Source organism: Mustela erminea, chromosome 4, assembly GCF_009829155.1.
Source record: "Mustela erminea isolate mMusErm1 chromosome 4, mMusErm1.Pri, whole genome shotgun sequence".
Taxonomy (NCBI): domain Eukaryota; kingdom Metazoa; phylum Chordata; class Mammalia; order Carnivora; family Mustelidae; genus Mustela; species Mustela erminea.
The window spans coordinates 63,086,048-63,110,165 of NC_045617.1; the positions used below are offsets into that span (position 1 = coordinate 63,086,048).

Consider the following 24,118-nt stretch of genomic DNA (forward strand, 5'->3'; position numbering starts at 1 on the left):
TGGTTTCCACTCTTCATTATTTTTTTCCTTCTACTTAGTTTGGATGTGATTTGCTATTTTTTCTAGTTTTTTTTTTTTTAAATCTAGTTATTTAAGGTGGAAATTTAGAAAGCCCCTTTTTCCTTTTCTAATATAAGAAATTAAATAATATATTTTCCTCTAAGCTGTGCTTTAGCTACATCTTACCCATTTAGATGTGTTGTATTTTCATTTTCAATCAATTTGAAATATTCAAATTTCCCTCATGATTTCTTCTTCAGCCACAGGTTACTTATAAATGAGTTAATTTCCAAATATTTGGGATTTTCTTGATATTTTATATTTTTTAACCTCAAATTTTATCGAATTATTCTTTAAAAATATACTTAATTAGATTTTAATAGTTTTGAAATGTACTGAGTCTTATTTTTTGAACTAGGAAATTCTGTATCTTAGTGAAAGTTATTTTGATCATAAAAAACTTGTTTGGAAGTTGTTGGGTTTAGTTTTCTATGAATATTAGGTCAAGGTGGTTGAAAGATTGCTCAGTTCTATATTCTCCCAGATTATTTTTTGTTTAATTGTTCTATTATAATTCAGTCAGTTTTGTTTCATGTAATTTGAAACTCTATTATTTGGTCCATACATATTTATAATTGTTATGACTTCTTGGTGAATTGATCCTTTTCTTTTTATAAAATGTCCTTCTCTATCTTTCTGTGAATATTCCTTGTCTTGAAATCCATTTTGTCTGATATTAATATCGCCATCCTACTTTTATATGCTCAGTATTTGTTAGTATATCTTCTCCTAACCTTTTACTTTCAACCAGTGGACGTCTCTGTATTTAAAGTGTATCCTTTGTGGTAAGTATACAGTTGGATCTTGCTTTTTGTTTTTTTGTTTTATTTATTTTTTTAAAGCTCATTTGGCCACCACTGTCTTTTGTTTGAGGGTTTAGTCCACTTATATTGAATATAATTATTGATACGGTTGAGTCCAGGTCTTGACTTTGTTCTTTGTTTTTGTTTTCCCATTTGTTTTATGAAAATTTATTCCTCCTTTCCTGCCTTGGTTTGAGATAATGAATTTTTGTACTCCATTTCAATTCGTTTGTTGGCTTTTAAGCATTCATCTTGTATTATGCAAGTAAGTTGTTGCTAGGAAGTGCAGTATGCATCCTTAGCATTTCATAGTCTCTTTCAAATGAATATTCAGATAAACTTAAAGAACAGTGCAATGGTATAGTTCTTGCTATCCGTTATGCTTTTGTCAGAATACTGTACCTACTTATGTTATAAGCCCTATAATACACTGGTTTTGCTTTACACAGTCATATATCTTTAAAATAACTTGAAAATTTTATGTTTTCCACACATTACCATTTCCTTGTAAATCAAGTTTCCATCTGGTATCAATTTCCTTAGCCTGAAGAATTTCTTTTGGCATTTCTTCAATGCACATCTCCAGGCAACAAATTTTACCAGTTTGCTGTTATCTGAAAATATCTTTATTTCACCTTAATATTTGTAGTACAATTATGAGATGCGTTAATCAATTTTAATAACTGTCATCTTGCAGCCAGTCTGGTTTCTGCTGTATCATCTTCTCCTCTTTTTCTCTCTCCTCCTCCTTCACTCCCATTTTATTTTAAAGCAAATCTAAGTCATCGTATCACTGTATTCATTCCACCCACTTAGATGGGGTGTATTTTCATTATCATTCAATGTGAAGTATTCTAATTTCCCTTGTGATTTCTTCTTTGATATTTCAGTGTGCCTCAGTAAACAGCAAGAGCGTTTTTTAAAAAAAAAGTATGCTATAACCATCAACATGCTTAAATAAATTCAACAATAATGTCCTAATGTGATACTACTTTAACTTTTTTTAAGGATTGATTGATTGATTGATTGATTGATTTCAAGAGAGGGAGGGAGAGAGCATGTGCACATGGGGAGAGGGGAAGAGGGAGAGCGGAAGCATACTTCCTGCTGAGCACAGAGCCTGGCCTGGAGCCCCATCTCACCTACCTAAGATCATGACCTGAGCTGAAACCACGAGTTGGTTGCTCAGCTGCTCAACTGACTGAGCCACTGCAGCCCTGCTGTAATATCTATTTTAAAAACTTCTTAAAAATATGACATCCATTGAGAAAACGTCTTTTTTTTTTTTTAAAGATTTTATTTATTTATTTGACAGACAGAGATCACAAGTAAGCAGAGAGGCAGGCAGAGAGAGAGAGAGAAGCAGGCTCCCCGCTGAGCACAGAGCCCAATGCAGGGCTCCAGCCCAGGACCCTGGGATCAGAACCTGAGCTGAAGGCAGAGGCTTTAACCCACTGAGCCACTCAGGTGCCCCGAGAAGGCTTCTTTTTTAAAAAGAGTTTATTTTATTTAAGTTAAATCTATTTTATTATTATTAATATTATTATATACTATCATATATTACTATATAATATTAATATTTTATTATTTAATTTAATTTAATTTTAAAGTTTTTATTTATTTATTTGAGAGAGAGCATGAGCTGGGAGGAAGGGTTGCGGGAGAAGCAGGTTCCCCACTAAGCGAGGAGCCTGAGGCAGGACTTGATCCCAGCACTTTGGGATCACGACCTGAGCCGAAGACAGACACTTAACTGACTGAGCCACCGAGGCACCCGCATTAAGAAAACTTCTTACATTCCTCCGCGCATGCCACCTAACCACAAATGGATCTTGAATGTACAGAAAATCCAAGGCTCAGCAAAATGATCATATTCAAGGCTATATAGGCCTTAGACCAAAGAGACATTTTATGGCCCACAAAGGAGGCACTGCTGACCCTGTAGTCACCAACTACAAAAAAAGAGATAATACCTGATTGCCCTCTTTAGATACTGGCAATAAACATTGGTTATAGTCCCAAACCACCAAATAAGTCATCATATTTGAATAAGAATCACTGGAACAAATAGTTTGGAAGTAATCCCGTGTTGGTAAATCAGACTCTTCCCTGGAACCACTAATCTCCTCCAAACTCAGTAACATTGTAGATGATTGTGGTCAATCTCACAGCTGATTGGAAACGCTGGCAATAAGGATTTAGCAGAACTCCTTTATCTCAAGCCATTGGTACTCCAAAATTATTTCTCATGGCTCATTGGCCACTGCTGCCCTGGTACCAGGTTGTAATGGACACAGATAAACTCATTGAAAGAAAAGTCCTATCTCTGAATAGCTCTCATTCTGCAGTGTGTCTTCTCTGACTTTCTCTGACCTCTAAATGCATAAACTAAATTCCCACAGGGTGGGTCAAGCCCAGAAAGTTCCAAAGTGAAGTGAAAATGATACCTCCAATTAGGAACAAAAATGAGCTTAGTTACCTTCATAAACAAGCTGCTGAACACCCAGGAGACCCAGAGACAGTCCTCACCATTAATTTACCCAAACTGCTGGCCTAACTGGGGCCTCATCCATAAATCTTGGGAGAAGGAAAAATTCGAGCTTGCAACAGAACACCAATTAATAATACATGTAGAAGCAATTAAGAAGTTAGAAAATGAGCACTTGGCAGCTATCACAGTAAATAATTACGTCAGAAGAGAGTCATCAATGGAGACTAAAATTGGTGGGTGAAAATACGATGAGGAACAGGGTATTTGCATAGATTCTAATACTTTTAAATTAATTTAAAATTAATCACTCAAGGACTTTTTAGTTACTTATTAATTATTAACACAGTACTTAATAATGAATCATCTTAACCAAGTGATAAGTCAACATCACAAGCCATGGGACAAATCGACATCATATGCCCCTGGTGTGATCTGCTGAGTGTCCCTTCTGTGTAATTCCTGCCAAGAAGGCAAAACCTGAATGTAATCTTAAGGAAGTATCAGCCAGAATGAAGTTGAATGAAGTTCATTCAACCAAGTAGGTCTGTACTCTTCAAAAGTGCTAAGTAATAAAAGACAAGGAAAAACTAAGGAACTGCTCCACATTGAGGTGGATATAGAGACATGAAAAGTAAATACCATAGATGACCCCGGATTGGATTCTGGACTGAGAAGGGAAGGATGATTATAAAGGACATGGTTGGACCAGTCAGGAATACTCGGGTGAAGTCTGTGGATTGGACCCTAGTATTGTACCAATGCTGATTTATTGATATTGGAGGATATACTTTGATTTTTCAGCAGAATATCTTCATTTTTCCTGGAAATGCATAGACATGCTTAAGGTTAATGGGGCATCATGTTTGCAGCATATTCTCATGTGACTCAGAATAACAAGGCAAAATGGTAAAGTGTGAACAGTTGAGGAATCCAAGTGAAAAGTATAAGGAATTATTTGTACTATTTTTGCAATTTTTCTACAAGTTAAAATTTATTGCAAAATAAATTTTTCTTCTTTTTTGGCTTTGTTTTTTGTTTTTAAAGAAAAGGCTACCTGCTTCCTTTGCAAGGCTTAATGATTGCCTATTATTTTGTGTTTTTCTACTCCCCTGACTTGATTTTAGGTCACTGCTCTTTTTTGATCCCTCTCCATGCACATTTATCACAACCTGAGATAGAATAGAGTGGTTTAAAATGATCTTGTTTGACCTCACTCACATGTGTCATTAAAGAAAGAAAACAGGGATACCTGGTGGCACAGTTGTTTAAGTGTCTGACTCTTCGTTTCCACTTGGGTCGTGGTCTCAGGGTAGTGGGGTCGAGCCCTACATCAGGCTCCACACTCAGCATGGAGTCTGCTTGAGTTTCTCTCTCCCCTTCCCTTTTCCTCTGTCCTTCCCCCACTTCCACTCTCTAAAATAAAAAATCAAAAAAATTTTTAAAAAGAAAGAAAGAAAAACAGGAAGGGGAGAAGAAAAGAAAGAAGAGAGGGAAACAAGCCATAAGTGACTCCTAAGGATAGAGAGCAAACTGAGGGTTGATGGAAGGAGGTTTGGGGAATGGGCTAGATGGGAGACGGGTATTGAAGAGGGCACTTGTGATGAGCACTGGGTGTTGAATATAAGAGATGAATCACTGACTTCTACTCTAGGAACCAATATTGCACTGTATGTTAATAACATTTAAATAAAAATAAAAAAATAAAATGAATCTATTGGAAAAAAATTTAAAAATGAAATTAACCTGTTGGCATGCAGTCAGGGGGAAAGTGTATGTGTGTGTGTGTGTGTGTGTGTGTGTGTGTGTGTATTAGCAGGAGGGCAAAGAATGGAGTTACAGAGTTGGGTTTGTACTGGCAGCATATAGTAGCCACAGACAAAAGTATCACAAGGGGATCCTCTCATTGTTAATAGATTAACAATCAAACTGAATGAGGCATTGACAACACCAAGAACAGTGAATCCCAGTGGGTCCCTGACCTAACTCCCCAGTGTCCCAGACAGGCTTCACAATCCTTTCACTGGCCCTTGGAGGACAATATGCTCTCATTTAGAACTATAAAACAGATCCATCAAATAAGGTGCAAAACAAAAATGTTTTCTGCCTCTTTTTCAAAGGTGGGTCTCAGTACCTTGGTTTTCCATTCCCAGCCCACAGCATCTACTGTTCCCTCCCAGCCAAGCAAAGGAGAAGAACTAAATCTGAATTAATTTTTATTTATTTAATTTTTAAAAGATTCTATTTTTAAGCAATCTGTACACCCGGCATGGGGCTTGAACTCAACAACCTTAAGATCAAGAGTAGCAGACTCTACCAACTGAGCCAGCCAGCCCCTCCAAGAATACTTTTTAAAGTGGACTTCAATTATGCATGTTTTATATTTGTTACCAGCCTGCACTGCTGCAAGGACACATGCAAGTATAATGACTCTTAAGCAAGAAAAAAGGAAAATGCTTCAGTCACATTAAAAAAAAAAAAAAATCAGTCCCCAAGCAACAGAACTAGGCTAGTTTGCAGTAACGACATTGTGGCTCACTGCATTTTAGTTAATGTTACAAAGTAAGAAATCCGTGAAGAGAAATAAAAACATGTAAGGAGACAATGAACAAAATGTGCTTTGCTCCTTTATTGTGACAAGGATAGCTTCATTTAAATAATTCATGACACTGCTTTGCAGTGTGCTACTGAATGTACAATGTGTACTTTGCGAAAATAACAAGGCTTAGTAATACAGAACTTGAATCTAATTCTCGGCTCTTAAATTTCTGATAAGAACTAGAGAGAAGCTGCCCACATTGTGAGGGAAATAACTGGGAGCAGAGCTTGCAGAGGTGGCCTGGAGAGGGTCAGCCGAGTCGGCAGAGGTCCCTGCCTTTTTGTCGCCTGCGCGGCCCTCGTGGTCTTGTCGGGTGGCTTTACGCACACCATCTGGCGTGGCCGGGGTCTGAAGTGGGCGGGTTTCCACACGGATGCCAGCGTTGCACAGACTAATGACTAGGTTTGGGGCATAAAGCGAGTGGAGAACCATGTGCTGAAGTCTTCAGTGAAAGAGAGAGCGAAGCTGGGTGTGGGGAAAGCAACAAGGAAGGGCCACTGAAGAGGGTCTTTAAAAAGATTTTAAAATAATGTATATGCTCTGATTCATAGTTACGTGGATGCACATAAGCATAAAAAAAGCAGAAGGTTCTATCTGGGGGGTGTGATTATGGGTGATTGGTATTTTCCTCTTTTTGCCTATTCACATTTTCCAGTGCCTCCACAAAAGCCTGGTGTTATTACTGAACAGATAGAGAAGGCCCTAGGCTCCCACACGTGTCGTCCCGGCCAGGAGGCTCACCCATTCTCCAAGTCTCTGCTTGTCGGACCTCCTGGACTTCCTTCATACTCCAGCCAAAACGTCAGATCCTCAGGGAAGGCGGCAACCCATCCCCTGGGCTGGCGGAGGTTGCCTTACTTTTTCTCTGTCACTTAGCACAATCGTAGCTCTTTATCTGACATCTGTTGGGCTGGCTAAGCCTACTTGGACTGTGGGAAATAAAGGATAATGCATGTGCACAGACCTGTCATTATTATAGAAGTGCTGTATGACTTCTCAAATATGATCTATACGGTATAACTTATGGCCAGTGAAGCCATATGGCGCCGGGGAAGGAACAAGACATTGTGTGTGGAACCAGTGTGGTAGATCTGTTATGTGGTTAGTGGAAAGCTATTTTTGCAACAATATGGGTGACCATATAAGGAAACAATAGTGAAATTTTAGGGGTACTAACAGAATCCCCCCTCCCCAAGAGGCTGACCATTCCTGCTGCCCAAACACTTGCGTGTAGGAGGCGGCCACCACCACTCCCTCAGCTCTGCCCCCTTGCTGCCTCCATGTGCACTGTACTATAATCTAAGCATGGGTTTTGAGTTTCCATTCTTGCTGACCCTCACACTCAATCCATTTGGGTGCTCACTCACTATTTATAGTCTTTCTCTTCCACTGGGCTACATGCTGCATGAAAGAAGGTGTGTGGTTGTTCTGTTTACTGCTCTGTCCCCAGAACCTGGTATGGTGCTTCTAACTTGGCAGGGGCGAAAGAGATACGTGTAAGTCAGAATGCAGAATGGAAAAAGTAAATAAATAAAAAACAGAATTTCACTGCTTATATGAAATTTCTGTTCATTTTAACCATTACCATCATTGTAGTGGCCCAAAGCACTACACGTTTATTTTTCCAGAGTTCTGGAGATCGTAAGTCTGAAATCAGTTATGATGGGCTAGGTGTAGGCAGGGCTGGCTCCCTCTGGAGGCTGGGAGAGTAGAATCAGCCTGCTCCTCCCCTTCAGGCTCTAGAAACTGCCTGCCTTCCTTGGCTTAGGGCCCCTTCTTCCATCTTCAAAGCCAGCAGCACATTGTCCCGTGTCCCCTTCTCTCCCACTGCTCCTGACATCACGTTGTCTTCTGTCGTGCCTCTTACATCCCTTAGAAGGACCGTTGTGATTATGCTGAGTCCCAGTGAGGCAGGGTAATTCCCCATCTCAAAATCTGTGATCACGTCTGCAAAAGGCCTTGGCCCCGTAAAGGAATATCTGCAGTTTCCAGGAATGAGGGCATGGACATGTGTGGAGGCTAGTATCAAGTCTATCTCACTGTTCCAACTTCTGAGACACAGAAAACACTCCCAGATATTTAAGGTGGTGCCACGTTGTGGCACCAGTGTCAGACAGCCAGTGAGAGGCATGGATGCTCCCTTGTCCTATTTTAGGATAAGATTTGTTCCACTGAAATACAAACGTCAAAGGGCAGGAATCTTCTACACTCAGGTGTTGAATCCCACGCACACAGAATTGGGCTTGGCACAAGGTAGGCACTCAGCAAACATTTGCTGAATGCTGGATGAACAGACAGCACTCTTCTGAGTTGACCCATTACTTACTTCCCCTTCTTTAGGTAAAATAACCTCACTTCTTACGTGGTGGTCCACATGGTCCTATAGAGGCTGACTCTATCCTGGGCTCCAAAAACAGCATATGATCAAGGCTAATTCAATTCATCTGGGTCAGTCTCCTGGCCACGACAACTGGCAGAAGTGGGCAGGGAGGAGACTAGTCCAACCACAGTGAAGCTCCAACAGAGAAATTATTTTTATTTCTGTACACAACTGAGGAAACATAATGATGAAGCCATGACTGCCAAAGGCAGAGCAGAAGAACAGAAAGAATGAAGTCACTGGGTTTATTACTGAGCCTCTGAATTGAGCTTCAGCCGCAGCCAAACCTACTCTGGATTTTTCAGTTATACAAGAGGGAACCTTCCCTTTATTATGTATGTTAAGCTTAGGGTTACTTACAATGATGCATTTGAAGACCACTATGCATCAGCACCAGAGAAAGATGGAAAAGGCATCTACAGACACTTAACAGGTAATTCTGTTTCATTGAGAAGAGAAGGCACAGGGTGCTCATGCCGTCTGTGCTCCTGCCTCTCAGAGCAGGACTGAGAGGTGGAAGAAGCCTTGGGGCCTTCAGGTCACCCAGGCCTTGTGTCTTACACTTGGCCGTGTCCCACATCACTCGGGGAATGAAGGAAAAACTACTTTTCCAGCCCCATCCTCACGGGCTGAGTTAAAATCTCCATAGGTGGGGCTCAGAGTCCATGGTTTCACAAACTGCGAAAGATCCTAATGGGCCAGCCCTTCTCAACAGCAGTGGATTTGACCTCACAGGGCAGCAGGTCTTGATGCTTAGGCCAGGTCAAGTGCAAAGCACTGAATGTGTGTGTGGTGGTTTTAGGAGTAGGTGTAACTCCTTCTTGAGGCCCTGAGCTAATTGAATACTGAGCCACTGGATGACAGTCTGACAGGCTCTCTCCTGCGTGTGAAGAGCATCGGTTGACTGCTAAATGCATGTTGTTTTTCTTAATGTAGCTGATTCACAGCTAAATTCTGGAGAGTTGATATGGTCGGAGAAGGTCTCACTAGACCCATTTTAAACCTATTTATCTTCCTTTCACATAAGCAATAGGGAAAAATCAGGGCAGCTCCAGAGTTAGTGAATTCAAGCCCTCAGGGAGCCAAGGATCTTCCATATTTTCACTTTGCCTCCTTGGTAGTTGGCTCTTGCCCTTAGCTTTGTCCCCTGAGGTAATTTCCAAATGACCACTGTGAGGAGTGAACCTCCCAGAACAGAAATCATTAGATGAAAAGGGCACGTCCCTTCCTCGAGCCCCAATTTAAGTCCCTCTGAGTGTGAAGAAGACTCTCCCAGAAGCTCTCTAGTGGCCACTCTCTATGTCTCCTTGGGCAGACTTAGTATCCACACACCCTTTCGTAATCCAGACACCACCAAGGGGGTGGAATCCTCGTTAATTCTGTCCAAGCCTGGTCACCTTTGGCGGGGCAGTGACAAGCCACCTTTGAGACGCATACAGCCTGGGGGGAAACGCTCCCATCAGGACTATGGGGAAGAAGCAGGAAACAGTGTGGGCAGGAGGGTGATCAACAGTGCCCCGGCTAAGCAGACACTGAGGAGAAAAGGAGAGATCTCTGCAGCTGCCGAAGTGTCCGATCCACCCAGCCTTCACAGACACCTGTCCCTTACTGCAGAGCTCGCGTTTAGCTCCATCCTTGCTCTTTTTTAACCTCGATGTATGACTTGCATGGATTCCTTTCTTTCTTTTTTTACGATTTTATTTATTTGACACAGAGAGAGATCACAGGTAAGCAGAGAAGAAGGCAGAGAGGGAGGAAGCAGGCTCCCTGCTGAGCATCAAGCCCAATGCGGGGCTCCATTCCAGGACCCTGAGATCATGACCTGAGCTGAAGGCAGAGGCTTAACTCACTGAGCCACCTAGGCATCCCTTGCACGGATTTCTTAAACAGGTCAATGTCCTTCTAGTGTCTGGTACTGTCACTCTTTCTCTTATTTTCTTTATATGTGTGCTTTCCTTAGGGGCCGCGATCCATTCTCTTTCCTGGATTAGCTTTAGAATTGGTCTCCCAAGGTCCATAAATAATATCCTATTTGGGGATTTGTAAAGGATTGAATTGAACTTGGAGGTTAATTTAGAAAGAATTGGCATCTTCAAACATGGCGCATCTATCAATTCAGGGTTGTTGTTGTTGTTGTTTAAAGATTTTATTTATTTATTTGACAGACAGAGATCACAAGTAGGCAGAGAAGCAGGCAGAGAGAGAGGAAGGGAAGCAGGCTCCCTGCTGAGCAGAGAGCCCTATGCGGGGCTCCATCCCAGGGATGGATCCTGGGATCACGACCTGAGGCTTTAACTCACTGAGCCCCCCAGGCGCCCTTGTTGTTGTTTTTAACTATCCCTTAACAAAGACTTATAATTTCCTCTGTAAAGGTCTTGCATTTCTCTTTTTAGTTTTATGCAACAGACATGGGGAAGCAGAGCTGAGAGAAGGTGGGGTGGGGAGGGGGACTCAGGCAACCCGCCAGCCTGGGGAACATTGTTTGAATCCAAGGATCTAGCCTGGCCTGAAGCTAGACAAATCTTAAGTCAATACATTCCCATTTCTTCTTAAGCTGGCTTGAATTCCATTTCTGTTATTCGCACTTGAAAACATTCTGACCATGACACCAAAAGTAATACCCGGAGACAGGAGGAGGAAAGATGACCAACACCCACTCGGGGTACACTCAGGGCATTCTACTTCTGCTTCTGCCCACCACACTCCTGGACATCTCCTGAAGAGATTCTTAAATACAGAACAGAGACAAATGTTTTCTTAAAACTTTCTCCATTTTCCTATGATGTGTCTGTGAATTTGACTCCTCCTATGCAGAGAAGTCTCAGTAACCAAAAGGATTCTTCATAGCTGTGGAAGCTAAATATCGTGTATTTTATAAATGGCTGGTGGTATTAATTCTCAGGGCTGCTGCATTTGGGAAGTTGTGCGGTGAGCAACTTCAAGAGGGGCCATTAGCACAGACGACAGTGTGACACGCCATCCTTGGGTATTGTAACTGTGCATAATTCCTTTCGGAATTCTCTTATAGAAGTCTCAAGTCAATTAATTAACAAAAAGTCTTGAATAAAACAAAATATTAGTGATCTCCCATATTCGGGAACTTGTAATATCTTGAAAAGTTTCTTCCTCCCAAAGAGCTACGTATGAAAATTTTTTTCTGATGATTTTTTTGTTATTCTTGTTATTAGGAGTTTTTTAGACATCGTCCATCCAATATGCATTTACTGGGTGGCTACTACATACCAACTATGGCTTTCAGAGTTAGGGACACAAAGAATCACCAGAAAAAGTTCTTGCCCTCATGGAGCAGGGGTCTAGTAGAGCAGGCACACAGTAAATCAACAAGTTCTGTACATAACATAATGTGGGGTGGTGTGAAGTGTTGTAAAGACAAGTCAGACATTATCAAGTGTGGCTCCACCCCTGTAGAGAATGGTACCACTTACAAAATGGGAAGTGAGAATCACAAGGGCACAGGCTTCGCCTCGCCTAAGACAGTGACCTTCCCACCGTCTTCTGGCCCTCTGTCCCCATCCCCACCCAGTGAAACAGCTCGGGGCTTTTGGGTTTCTCCTTTTTCCTTCAGACTCAAGGATTTTCCTTCTTTGCTTCAACCACCTCTCAATAAACCGTCCCCATGACAAATGATGGTTGTCCGTGAGCATCCGATGTGTGTGGAAGGAAGGGAGTATGTCCAAAAGACAGGGCTGAGGAGAGGGAAGAGTCAGGATGACCCAGATTTCCAGACTCGTCTTGGATGTTTAGGAACCCCGTGTACGTTTGAATACGCCTCTCTGCCGGCCGCTGCCTCCACCCAGAAATATTCCCCTTACAAATGGGGAATGCTCAGGAACTCAGCGACATGAAGCTGCTCCATATTCAAAATGAACCCCAATGTGCATTGTCTCTGAGACATTTATACACCAGATTTCCTCACTGTTCACAGATGAGATAGATCTCGTCCCCTGAGCTTTTCCCGGGACTGCTTGCAAAGAGTGGCCAGGAGCAGTGAATTGGAATTGGGGGGGGGGTCTTTCTTAGATGTACATCAGTTGGATGATTTTTCTGCCTCACCCCTTTTCCAGTCAGCTCTGATGGAGACAAATGACCAGAGCTGATCCTTCACGGCTTGTGATCTCCCTCCCCCGTCCCCCACCACCTGCACAGACAATCCATCTGTGTCTTGGGACTGCAGTTGCATGAATGTTGCCCCAGGGACCCACCAGGGAAAGCTACAGGTTTGAACAGCTCCAGCCCTGGAATGAAAGGCCTTTCTATGGGGCGTTGCCTGCTAAGGAGCCCTGGCAATTTGAAACCGGTCCCACCAGTGTGGCCAGGAGATGCAAACTTCCCATGGGTTTCTCGGAGTGACACACAAACAGCCCAGTTTCCTTTAGGAGGTCAGGAAAATTCAGCCTGGCCAAGTGACAGGGAGATGACACCAGTGGAATCATTTAGACATGTGGCCATTTAAGCATAATGTGCTGGGGGCAAAGCCATGATAGACGTTTGTAAAAATTGCTGGGAGTGAAAGATGTTCAGGGAAGGCTTCCCAGGGAAGGAACCATCAAAGTCAAGGTGAGGAAGAGCTTGCCCGAGCTACGATATAAGAAGATGAAGCCTTAAAAAATGTCTTAAATATCATAAAACTCCATTTAAGAAATCTTAAAGCTTTGTACTCATTTTTATCATTGAATAAACTTTACTAGTGTTCAATAAACCTCGCTTTGCTGCCCACCAAAATAACAATAATAATAATAAATTGAAAAAATAAATCTTAACAATATGGAATATAAGGACAGAAAAGAAAAATCTTAGATATTGGAATACATCTCATGGAGATTAAGAAGAAACTTTCAAAGAAAACTGTGACAACACAGTCCCAACCAATACCACAATATTCTAGTTAAGCTTTGTAGCCGTAAGTGCCTGGTTTAAAAAAAAAAAAAATTCAGAAATTGCACAAATCCAGCCTAGTTTACACAGAAAGATTTCAGACATTCAAGTAATGCTGAATTCTCTCATGTATTCGCTTGCTTTTTAAGTGGTGGGGGAGCAGGGACTATAGGAATAAATAAGTTTCAAAAGAAATGCTTGATAATTAAAAGTTGATTGCACGGTCACTATTTGACCCAGCGACAGATCGAAAAGTTAAATAAAGACATCCATATAGAAAAACCGACACATGAATGTTCAGAGCAGCGTTATTCACAGTAGCCAAAATGTGGAAACGACCCAAATGTCCATTTACTTAGGAATGGATAGATAAAATATGGTATAGCCGTACCATGGCAGATCATTTAACAATAAAATGGAAAGGAGTATTGATATGTGCTGCAAAATGGATGAACCTTGAGAACATTGGTTTTTTTTTGAAAAAAAAAAGGAAACCACAGTCCCCAAATGGTGTCACGTAGACCAAGTTGCCAAACTGGGCTTAATACCAGATCTAATTGCAGTTTCAGCCTCCCCCAGAAATGGGGCTTTAACCGGTCAGTCAGGAACATGTTTCTTTCCATATCACCCGGGTCTTCTCCATCCCCCAAGGAAAGATGAGGTAATCTGCATGATAAGACATGCTGCTTCTCCCCTAGCAAACACCCTTGTTTGGAACAATCCTTTTCTTTTGCTAATAACTGTCTTGCCCCCTATCCTCCATCCATAAAAAATCTTCCTTCCATTTTGTTTTGTATAACCTCTCAGAGTGCCGCTCTACTTGCTAGAGGGGGTGTGGCTGGATTCGTGAACCATTCATTTGCTTATTTAATAACATGTTATTTCATATTTTTGATGAAGCCTTTATATAATTGAGAACATTTTTTGGTAAAGATTTTATTTATTTCTTTGACAGAGATCACAAGTAGGCAGAGAGACAGGCAGAGGGAGAGGGGGGGAAGCAGGCTCCCCACTGAGCAGAGAGCCCAATGCAGAGCTTGATCCCAGGACTTTGGGATCGTGACCTGAGCTGAAGGCAGAGGCTTTAACCCACTGAACCATCCAAGTGCCCCTTTGAGAACATTTTTAAAAGGTTTTATTTATTTTTTTTTGAGAGAGGGAGAGAGAGCACAAGCCAGGGGAGGGGCATAGGAAGAGAGAGAAGGAGACTCCTTGTTGAGCAGGGAGCCCAATGTAGGACTTGATCCCAGGACCCTGGGATCATGACCTGAGCCCAGCGCAGATGCTTAACTGACTGAGCCACCCAGGAGCCCTCATGAACCATTTAATAAAGCCAATTTGATCTTCACATGTACTTGGTTGTTTTTTGTTATTTAACAAGATTATAATACATGAAAGTAGCCAGTCACAAAAGACCACATGCTTTAAGACTGCATTTATTTGAAAAGTCCAGAAAAGGCAAATTTATAGAAACAGAAAGTAGATTAGTGGTTGCCCAGTGCTGGGGATGGAGATGCGGAGTTAACGTCTAATGGGTAGCAGGTTTCTTTTTGGGGTGATGAAAATGTTCTAAACTTAGAGTGTGGTTATAGTTGCACAGTTTTGTGAATACACTAAAACCACTAACTGTACATTTTAAATGATGAGTTTTACTGTATGTGAATTATATCTCAATAAAGATGTTTAAAAGGAATTCAATTGCACTAACTTTAAAAATTAAAATGAATTGGGCTTTTAGATTTAATCAAAATCAAGCACAACTCAAACTGGGTTAGACTGTCAGTAAACGGATCCTGTAAATCTTGGCAGGAGAGAAGACATGGCTGACCCAGAGAGATGGGGAGAAAGTAGGAGAAGAAAGACCTAATCTGGACTTGAGGGAATAAACTAATTGATGTTCAACAACAAAATCCACCACTACAAGTTACAGCTGGCTTCAGGATGCCAGCTCTAGAGACCAGAAATTGACATAACCTCTAAAAAAAAAATATGGAATTATAGCTTCATGCAACTATGGTAGACAGCTCTCTGCAGAAAGCCAGCTGCTACAGAACAGAGCGAAGTAATTCCACTGAACGGATTAGTTCCATATCCTTGCGCCATAGAAAGAATTCAGGTACCAGACAAAGGATACAATTTCCAGTGACAAAATCTTGGTCCTGATGTTAATGAGCCTCAAAATACACCACACGATCTCTAATGACCTCCAGTGGTTACAGCTAAAATTGCGTGGTTTATGATACATGAGACTAGAACATGATGTACCACAAGCAATTACAGATTTGGGTTTTGGTCTGTTATTTTATCTTGAAAGCTGTAAAGTTGGAGTAAAAGGAAACCTAGCCAATGACTGCTATGAAAAGTTCCCTTCCCTGATTTTTAAGCATTGACGAAAGAGCCTATGTTTTCTGTGGCCTTTCGTTGCAGCCTCTCTCAACACAGCCGGGAAGGTGTCTGTTTGCTTCCAGTAACCTGGTGACTCCAGCAGGGTCAGTCTCTTAGTGACCCACCACACACTCCCGGATGCAGGAGAAAGCAGACGAGGGAGAAGATGAGCAAACAGGTAGGAGAGATGAAATGGCTGATTGAAAGAGCGGGATAAAGGAAGTGTGAGAAAGAGTGCAAGGCAGGTATTGCAAAGTAAAATAAGCCAATTTGGTTTTGCATAACTCTGATGCTTTCTGGAAGCTACCTAAGAAGTTCAATGGTTACAACCTTACCACCAGGTTGTACTAAAAACAGCTAACCCCAAATGATGCCATACCCGGAATTTCCCTAAACAAACCTAGCGAACAAGCCCCAAACACTCCATACAGTCTCCTCCATGGGCTTGATGAAGTCCCGGCTCTCTGTCCTTTGGGCAAAGGTTTACTTAACTGAGAAAGTACAGTGTTCCAGAAACAGGATTCCATTATTACCCTCCTTGAGAGCCTCAGGCTACCAGAAATCCCTAGACTGACAAGGCCATTTACCTGGGGATAAAGCCCTATAAGCACCTGCTACCAGGCTGGCTGGATTCCTCAACCAGGCCCAGGCATGTTGGAGGGCTCTCCCGAACATTTTCCATCCCACATCTGAATACCTTTAATGTCTCCATTTCTAACATTCCTCTGACAAATGAACAAGCCGCTGGCTGCTCTGATGATAACGGATGTCTGATATTGGCTCTGCTCATTAGCCAAGTATCTTGTAATAACTGAGACACTGCGACCTTTCCAATACAATGCTAGCTAAGCACCCTGAGAGTATTAATTCCTGATCAAAACGCTAGCTGCTCTTGCATGTAATTTCAACCAACGCTTTCAGATAGCACCCCACCTCTGCTGGAGTATCTGAACGCAAACGGCAGACACTACGGGAGGCCAGGGCAGGAATAAGAACGAGGACCCACTGGCAATCACGGCCGCTGCAATACGAGTCTCGTGCATATTCCTGAATGTTGCGACCATGGTCACTCCTTGGGTATTTTTCAGATCCATCGCTTCATGTTACAATTATTTCTGGACTGCCTGTGTGCCAGATATCTACTTGAAATATATTGTTTGTCCGTCTGATGGTTCTGAGGAGAATCCAATATAGTAATTCACTGGCTGAAGCTTCTGATGTTTACAAAAACCAAATATCCCACTGCGGTTGGAAGGTGTGAAAGCCCCCAAGTTTCCATTTCATCCTCAAGGAGGAAGCAGCACTAGAAGATTCTGTCTATAAACTTTAAAATGCCAATTGCTTTATTTGTTATTTTGGGGAGGTGGGGAGTGGAGAAACCCTAGAAGGTTAGATGAACATTTTACCACATTTTATTTCCTTTAAGAACGCATGCTAATTGCATCCTTAGGCTACATTTACCTTAACTGTGATTTGGTGCATCGTAAAAAAATCGTGAACAAGAATTCTTGACGTTGCTTGTGAGTCCAGAGGTCAAACCAATGACTTATAAGAGCAACTCTTTCCTGAAAGAGCTGTAAGGGGGAGAAAATATCACTTTCCTGTGAAGTTCAATCTATTCTTAGTTGCTAAACAGTCCTTAGGCCATCTCGCAACCTCACAGCTCATAACTGCACAGCACATTACAGTTCACAAAGCCCTTTTCACTGCGTAGTAGGGGTCTGTCCCTCCAGCTTAAACTGCTTTTATCTGGGGATGGAGACAAGCCCAGGCTTGTTGGGTGGGCTGGAGGGAAAGGCTGGTCAGGGGATGTAATTACAGTGGGTCCTTAGGAGGGCCCCTTTGGAAAACAAAGTGGTAATGAATCCTGGCTCTTGTTTCTACCTAAACGAATGTGGCCTGGGGTAACAGATTCCAAACACTTCATCATGAAAACACATCCAGGCTACACTTGAATTGTGAAAATGGGACCATTTGAAGAAGGTATGATTTTACTAACCCACAGTCCTACATCCTCACAGTTCCTACCAAAACAAAGTTAATAAATATTGCTAAGTTGCCATTGTTAGACATGTCTCTAAGGAAGAGATACACCAAGGACAGCACCCGTGTCCCCCCCCTCCCCTCCAAATCTAGGTTTCAGTCCAGCTTTGCTCAGATGATATACACAAACCAACTGGCTTTCTTCCTGAGTCAGGCTTGGGCCCTAGCCTGGCTAGTCTCCTTCCCTTGGGAACAGGACTGAACCCACATCTGCTGTCAGCCTTCTCCCTTAAGGGCTGCCTAAGTCATCCGGTGACTTACTAACAACCTTTCACAGGAGTGGGCACCCCCAGGCCATCAAACTGACTGTTGGCACGAGAAAGAAGAGAGGATTAAAGAAATATGCACAGAATTAATTACACATTAATACTCTCCACACCAAATGCCACCAAAAGCAGCTCCTCTTGTCTCTCCCCCAGCATACTATGTGTTCTGGAGGCTTCTATTTTGTCCCTGGAGGTACAGAGGAAAAGGGAGGTAGACCTTGAGCTTCCCCATAAAGTAGGAATTGGGGACTGAGGTGAGAAGAGACTGTCTTTGGTGCAGACAAATACAGGTTTACTTTTGTTTGAAGCGAATCCAACACTAAATTCTTTAGAGGTTTTGTTATTGTTGTTTTATACGGCAACATGAGACCCAATTTATCAGTGTAAAATTGCCTTACAAATTAAACTTGTTTTGTTCTAGAGTATGTAACTTACCTGTCTGTTCAATGACTTGTTGCCGAAAGGTGTCCAGGCACTGAATCTTGTGTGGAAGCACTCCATTTCCAAGGTTTTTCTAGAAGAATCCCCTGCTGACATCTCAGCAAATTATTTTCTTCCAGCCCTAAGAAATATAGGTTCATTTCAATAGATGCTTAATGATGATCACATAGAAACATTCAGTATATTAATGTCCTTGTAGGAATCACGTAATTGTAGCCATTCATTTACATCTCTATATTTACGGAGAAAAAATTATAGCAAATGATGTATATGTGCATCTCCGTGGTGGAAAAATCCATACAAATATGCACAGGGAGTTCGTGAACTCCAAGTCATTGCAATTTACTCTGTCCTCATGCGTTCACACTCAAATGTGGATCTAAATCAGGGTTGTTTTTCACTTTGCTGGGAAAATGACTCAGAATTGGGAACCATTCTGTGCCAGCCAGGAATACCTTTTCTTCCCTGGAAAACAATAATTTGAAGGGCTTAAAAAGGGGCACTCCACCTGCCTATCTTTTTAGGACACAAAGAGGATAGAGAGAACAAACTTAGGCTAATGTAGTAGTTGTCCATTGCTGCATAACAAGTGACCCCAAAATTTAATAGCACAAAACAAAAAATCCTTATTATCTCGGAGTTTTCATGGGTCAGGAATCTACACAGAGCATAGCAGAGTACATAATCTGTCTGCTAGGGCTGCTGTAACAGAATATCACAAACTAAATGCCTTGAACAACAGAATTTTATTTTCTCACGGTTCTGGAAGCTAGAAGGCCAAGATCAAGGTGCTGTTAGGGCTGGTGTCTAATGAGACCGCTCTGCCTGGTTTGCATATAGCACCTTCTCTCTGTGTTCTTACAAGGCCTTTCTTCTGTGCACACCAGGTGGGATGGGTGGGGAATAGAGAGAGAGAGAGCGAGCTTTGGTGTCTCTTCCTCTCCTAATAAAAATATCAGTCCTATCAGATTAAGGTTCCACCCTTATAACCTCATTTAACTTTCATGACTTCTTTATACACTCTGTCTCCAAATAGAGTTACAGTGGAGGTTAGGGCTTCAACATGAAATTGGGGGGAAGGGAAACGATTGAGGCCGTAACAGGTATTTCTGCTTCAGAGTTTCTCACAAGGCTGCACTCAAGGCGTTGGCTAGGTCTCCAGGCTCATTTGAAGGGTTTGAAGCTCTTTCAAATGGTTGTTAACAAGATTCAGTTGTTCATTGTTTTGACCAAAGAATGTTGATAAAGTGAAGATGTGTTACTTCTGGGTCTAGGCCTTAAGAAGATTTGCAGTTTGTCTTTTTGTAGGCTTGGGATCTAGCAGCTGTGTAAATAAGCATGGGCTAGATTACAGAATAATGAGAGACCCTATGGAGAAACAGAGGTCAAGGCAGCCCAAAGCTGTTTCAGCCACCTCGGCCCAAGCACCAGATGTGTGAATGAAGCCATCTTGGGTCTTCTCTTTCAACCGCGCTTCCAAGTGAATACAACCATATGAATGACCCCAGGCCATAATAGGCAGCAGAAACAATGCCCAGGTGAGGCCAGCAAACCCACAGAATCATGAAAAATAATGATTTCTGCTTCAGGCTACCTGGTATTTGTTATCCAGCACAGACTGACAGAGCCATGTGCTGGTGGACATCCAGAAGAGTCTAAGACAGCTGGTGAGTGTACACACTGGTGTAAGTCTTTGAAAAATGGTTTGGCATTACGGCATAAAGTTGAACATGTGCATACACTAGACTCAACAGAAAAACATGAACATGTGGACAAATATATCCACAAGCATATTCACAGCTCCGTTGGATAGCTCTAAACTGGAAACAGTGGAATCATTCACCAGCAGTCAAATGAATAAATATATTGTCATATATCCATGTGCTGGAATGCTGGATATCAACGAACAATCTGCCATGACACACAACAATGTGTGTGAATCACACACAGAAGACATTAAACAAAGAAGCTGGAAGTAACAGGCTACATTATGTATAGTTTAGTTTATACAAAGTTCTACACTAGAGTGTTAGAAGTCAAGATGGTGGTTTTCTTTGAGGAGGAAAGAGAGGGTATGACTGGCAAGGACATGAGATGTGACTCTGGGATACAGGTCCTGATCCAGCAGTAGGAACCCCGAGGAGTTCACTTTACAATTCATTGAGCTCTACACTTAGGATTTGCATATTTTGCTACGATCTTCCTAGCAATGTTTTTAAAAAGATATCACTTATTGGGACACTGGGTGGCCCAGTCAACTGAGCATCCAACTCGTGATTTTGACTCAGGTCATGATCTCAGGGCTGTGAGATGGAGCCCTGTGTCAGCTCTGTGCTGGGCACGAGGCCTGCTCAAGATTCTCTCTCTCTCTCTCTCTCTCTCTCTACCGCACTCATTCTTGCTCTCTCTCTCAAAAGAAAAAAAGATATCAGTTATAAAACACCAGAAACTATTAAGTATCTGAAAAAAAATCAAAGTACAGGGGCACCTGCGTGGCTCAGTTGGTTAAGCATCTGACTCTTGAATTCGGCTGAGGTCATGATCTCAGGGGTGTGAGATCGAGCCCTACACTGGGCTCTGTGCTCAACAGGGAGTCTGCTTGTGCCCTCCCCTCTTCTCTTTCTCTCAAATAAATAATAAATAAAATCTTTAAAAGAGTAAATTAGGGGCACCTGGGTGGCTCAGTGGGTTAAAGCCTCTGCCTTCGGCTCAGGTCATGATCCCAGGATCCTGGGATCGAGTCCCACATCAGGCTCTCAGCTCAGCAGGGAGCCTGCTTCCTCCTCTCTCTGCCTGACTCTGCCTACTTGTGATCTCTGTCAGATAAATAAATAAAATCTTAAAAAAATAAATAAATAAAAATAAAAAAGTAAATTAAAAAAATAAAAGTACAAATTTTATGAATAAAATTATAAAATTTGGGGGTGCCTGGGTGGCTCAGCTGGCTAAGCACAACTCTGATCTCAGCTCAGCCAAATATATTAGTCATCTCAGGGTCGTGAATTCAAGAACCAAGCCCTATTTAAAAAAAAAAGTTAGAAAAGGAAATTATAAAATTTTATTGAAGAACATTCCCAAAGAACCTAAATAAATAGCGCTATATGCTTTTTTCATGAATTAGAGAATTCAGAAGAATGAAGAGATTAATTTCCTCAAACAGATTCACTAACTCAGTGCAATCTCAATTTTAAAAATCCTCAGAGATATTGTGGTATGCGTGTGTAACTTGAAAAGCTGATTCTAAGATATTTATGGAAGTTTAAAGGGCCAAAAATAGTCAAGTCAGCCCAGAAGAACCAGAGAAGGCGATGTGTTTCTAGATATAAAAACTCACTATAAAGCCAGAGCAATAACATGACGTGACATTAGTATGGAGACAAACATCTAAGGCAGGGGGACAGAAGAGAAAGTCCAAGAGAGAATCCTGTATACACGGTACTTGTTAGAGGATAAGTCAAAGAGGAGATGGATTTTTCCATTTATAGAAAACAGAGCATCTGTTTAACAAAAAAAGAAATTAGACGCACCCCCTTCCCCACACTGTACATACACACACACACACACACACACATCAACTATCTGAAGGCTTTTTTTTTAATGTATAAAATAAATTACACATGATTTGTGAATCCCTAGAAGACAAAATTAACAAAAATGTATGATATCAGAGAGACAGATTTTGGATCAACCTAAGTGGGAAAACAATCACTTCAGCAGCATTAGCTTCATTACTGGAGATACTAAAACACAAACCGGATGACCACTTGTCTAGTGAGGGTTCCAGTATCAGAAAGGTCTAAGCTCCTGGGAGTTCCATGGTGTAATGGTGAGCACTCTGGACTCTGAATCCAGAAAGGTCTAAGCATCTAAGCAACCCTCTGTTACTATATATTCCAAGAAGAGAGGAACAATGGGGCCCAGAGTAGCTGAAGAAACTTTATGGGAGAGCCAGAAGATTTTGAGAAAAAGACAAACATTTGCAGGTCCTCTATTCTTACCACACTGGAGAGAGACGGAAGAGTGTTTTAAAAACAAATATCTTGGAAAGGCATGTACCAGATTGGGAACTATTTTATTGTATTTTATTTTTAAGATTTTATTTATTTAAGAGAGAGAGGGAGAGAGAGGGAGAGAGAGAGAGCAGGGGGAGGGGCAGACAGAGGAGGAGAGAAAGAATCTCAAGGGGACTCCCCGCTAAGGGCGGAGCCTGACCTGGGGCTTGATCCCACAATCCTGAGATCATGACCTGAGCCGAAATCCAGAGTCGGATGCTTAACAGACCCAGGCACCCAGGCGCCCTGGAATAATTGTGAAAATACTATAATGACGACACTGAATTTGGATCCCTGTTCTGACTCTCCTTTCCCCCAAGTGAAGCTTTACAAGTAATTTAGCATCTGAGCCTCAGTTTCCTCATGTGGAAAGCAAAGCAATGCAATGCTGTGCCTTGGCAAACTATAGTGTAATAATGTGTTGTTCATAGGAAAACCTCATGGTAATGTGGGAAATTAAATACCTCCTTCTGAATCAACATGAAATCAAAACAAATCCTTCGTTTCCTAAGATGCCCAGCTGTTGTTATGTGAAATCCCTCCAAGAGCCAACATAAGGAGTTTTGATTTAGCAAGTTCTTGAGATTGTTATTATCCTCTGTGTTAAGGGATCAGTGAGTTATGTAACAAGCAGAACATTGCAGAAAGAATAGTCACCGTCTCTGTTGGTGGGTGTAAATATCTGAGTATGGTACATCATATATAGATAGAGATGCAAATATAAAGATAGAGATACAAATACAGAGATGGGGATTGGGATATAAATTTCCATGGGATTATTTATATTCTTCTAAGATACCAGTTTTGTGGATTAGTTATCCAACCCAGGGAGAAATGGCATGTTGGCAATTATTACTTCTTTATTTTTTTTTTGAAGATTTTATTTTTTTTTCAAGATTTTATTTATTTGACAGAGAGAGATCCCAGGCAGGCAGAGAGGCAGGCAGAGAGAGAGAGAGAGAGAGGGAAGCAGGCTCCCCACTGAGCAGAGAGCCCGATGCGGAGCTCATCCCAGGACCCTGAGATCATGACCTGAGCCAAAGGCAGAGGCTTTAACCCACTGAACCACCCAGACACCCCTCATTACTTCTTTAAATTGGATGATTTCTTTTCATATTCCAGCATTTTGTATTTCTCCAAATAGTCGCTCTGTAAGATATTAATAGGCACTCCCAGAAAAACGGAATCTGTGGTTAAATATGCTTGGGAAATGATTGATTGAACATAATTAAACAAGTTTCTTTTTTATAAGAGGTTTTGGACACCTTAATATATTGATACTTGTGAATCTCCAAGAGGAGGAAACGATATACAGCATTTCCCTTGTTCATTCTTTAATTTCTAAAGCTTCTCTTTATTATATGACAGAGAGAGACACGAGAGAGGGAACACAGCAGGAGGACTGGGAGAGGGAGAAGCAGGTTTCCTGCTGAGCAGTGAGCTCAATATGGGGCTTGATCCCAGGACTCTGGGATCATGACCTGAGCCAGAGGCAGACCCTTAACGACTAAGCCACCCAGGCGTGCCTCCCTTGTTTGTTCTTATAGGAGCCTATCATGATGTGTATCGGCTTTGTGATATGGTGATCATGGTGGTTACCTCGTGCTGTGTAACAGAGAAGCCTAAAACTTAGGGGCTTAAAATAAGGAACATTTATTATTTCACAGTTTCTGTGTCAGGAGTCAAGGCATGGGTTAACTGGGTC

At 41.8% G+C, this 24,118-nt stretch overlaps 1 protein-coding gene across 6 annotated transcripts in view; it reads right to left on the reverse strand.

Moving 5' to 3' along the window:
* The window catches only part of ECT2L (epithelial cell transforming 2 like), a 74,357-nt gene that overhangs the window by 46,348 nt on the left and 3,891 nt on the right, over nucleotides 1–24,118 (reverse strand). For all 6 annotated transcript variants that reach the window (XR_004284928.1, XR_004284929.1, XM_032339380.1 and 3 more), the window contains exons 2-3: nucleotides 18,356–18,482; nucleotides 17,073–17,185 (exon numbers count right to left, since the gene is read on the reverse strand). Coding sequence is in view for 4 of the 6 variants with exons in the window: in XM_032339380.1 (XP_032195271.1) it covers nucleotides 17,073–17,185; nucleotides 18,356–18,457 (215 nt within the window). In the remaining 2 variants the exon portion in view is untranslated. The remainder of the gene's footprint in view (nucleotides 1–17,072; nucleotides 17,186–18,355; nucleotides 18,483–24,118) is intronic.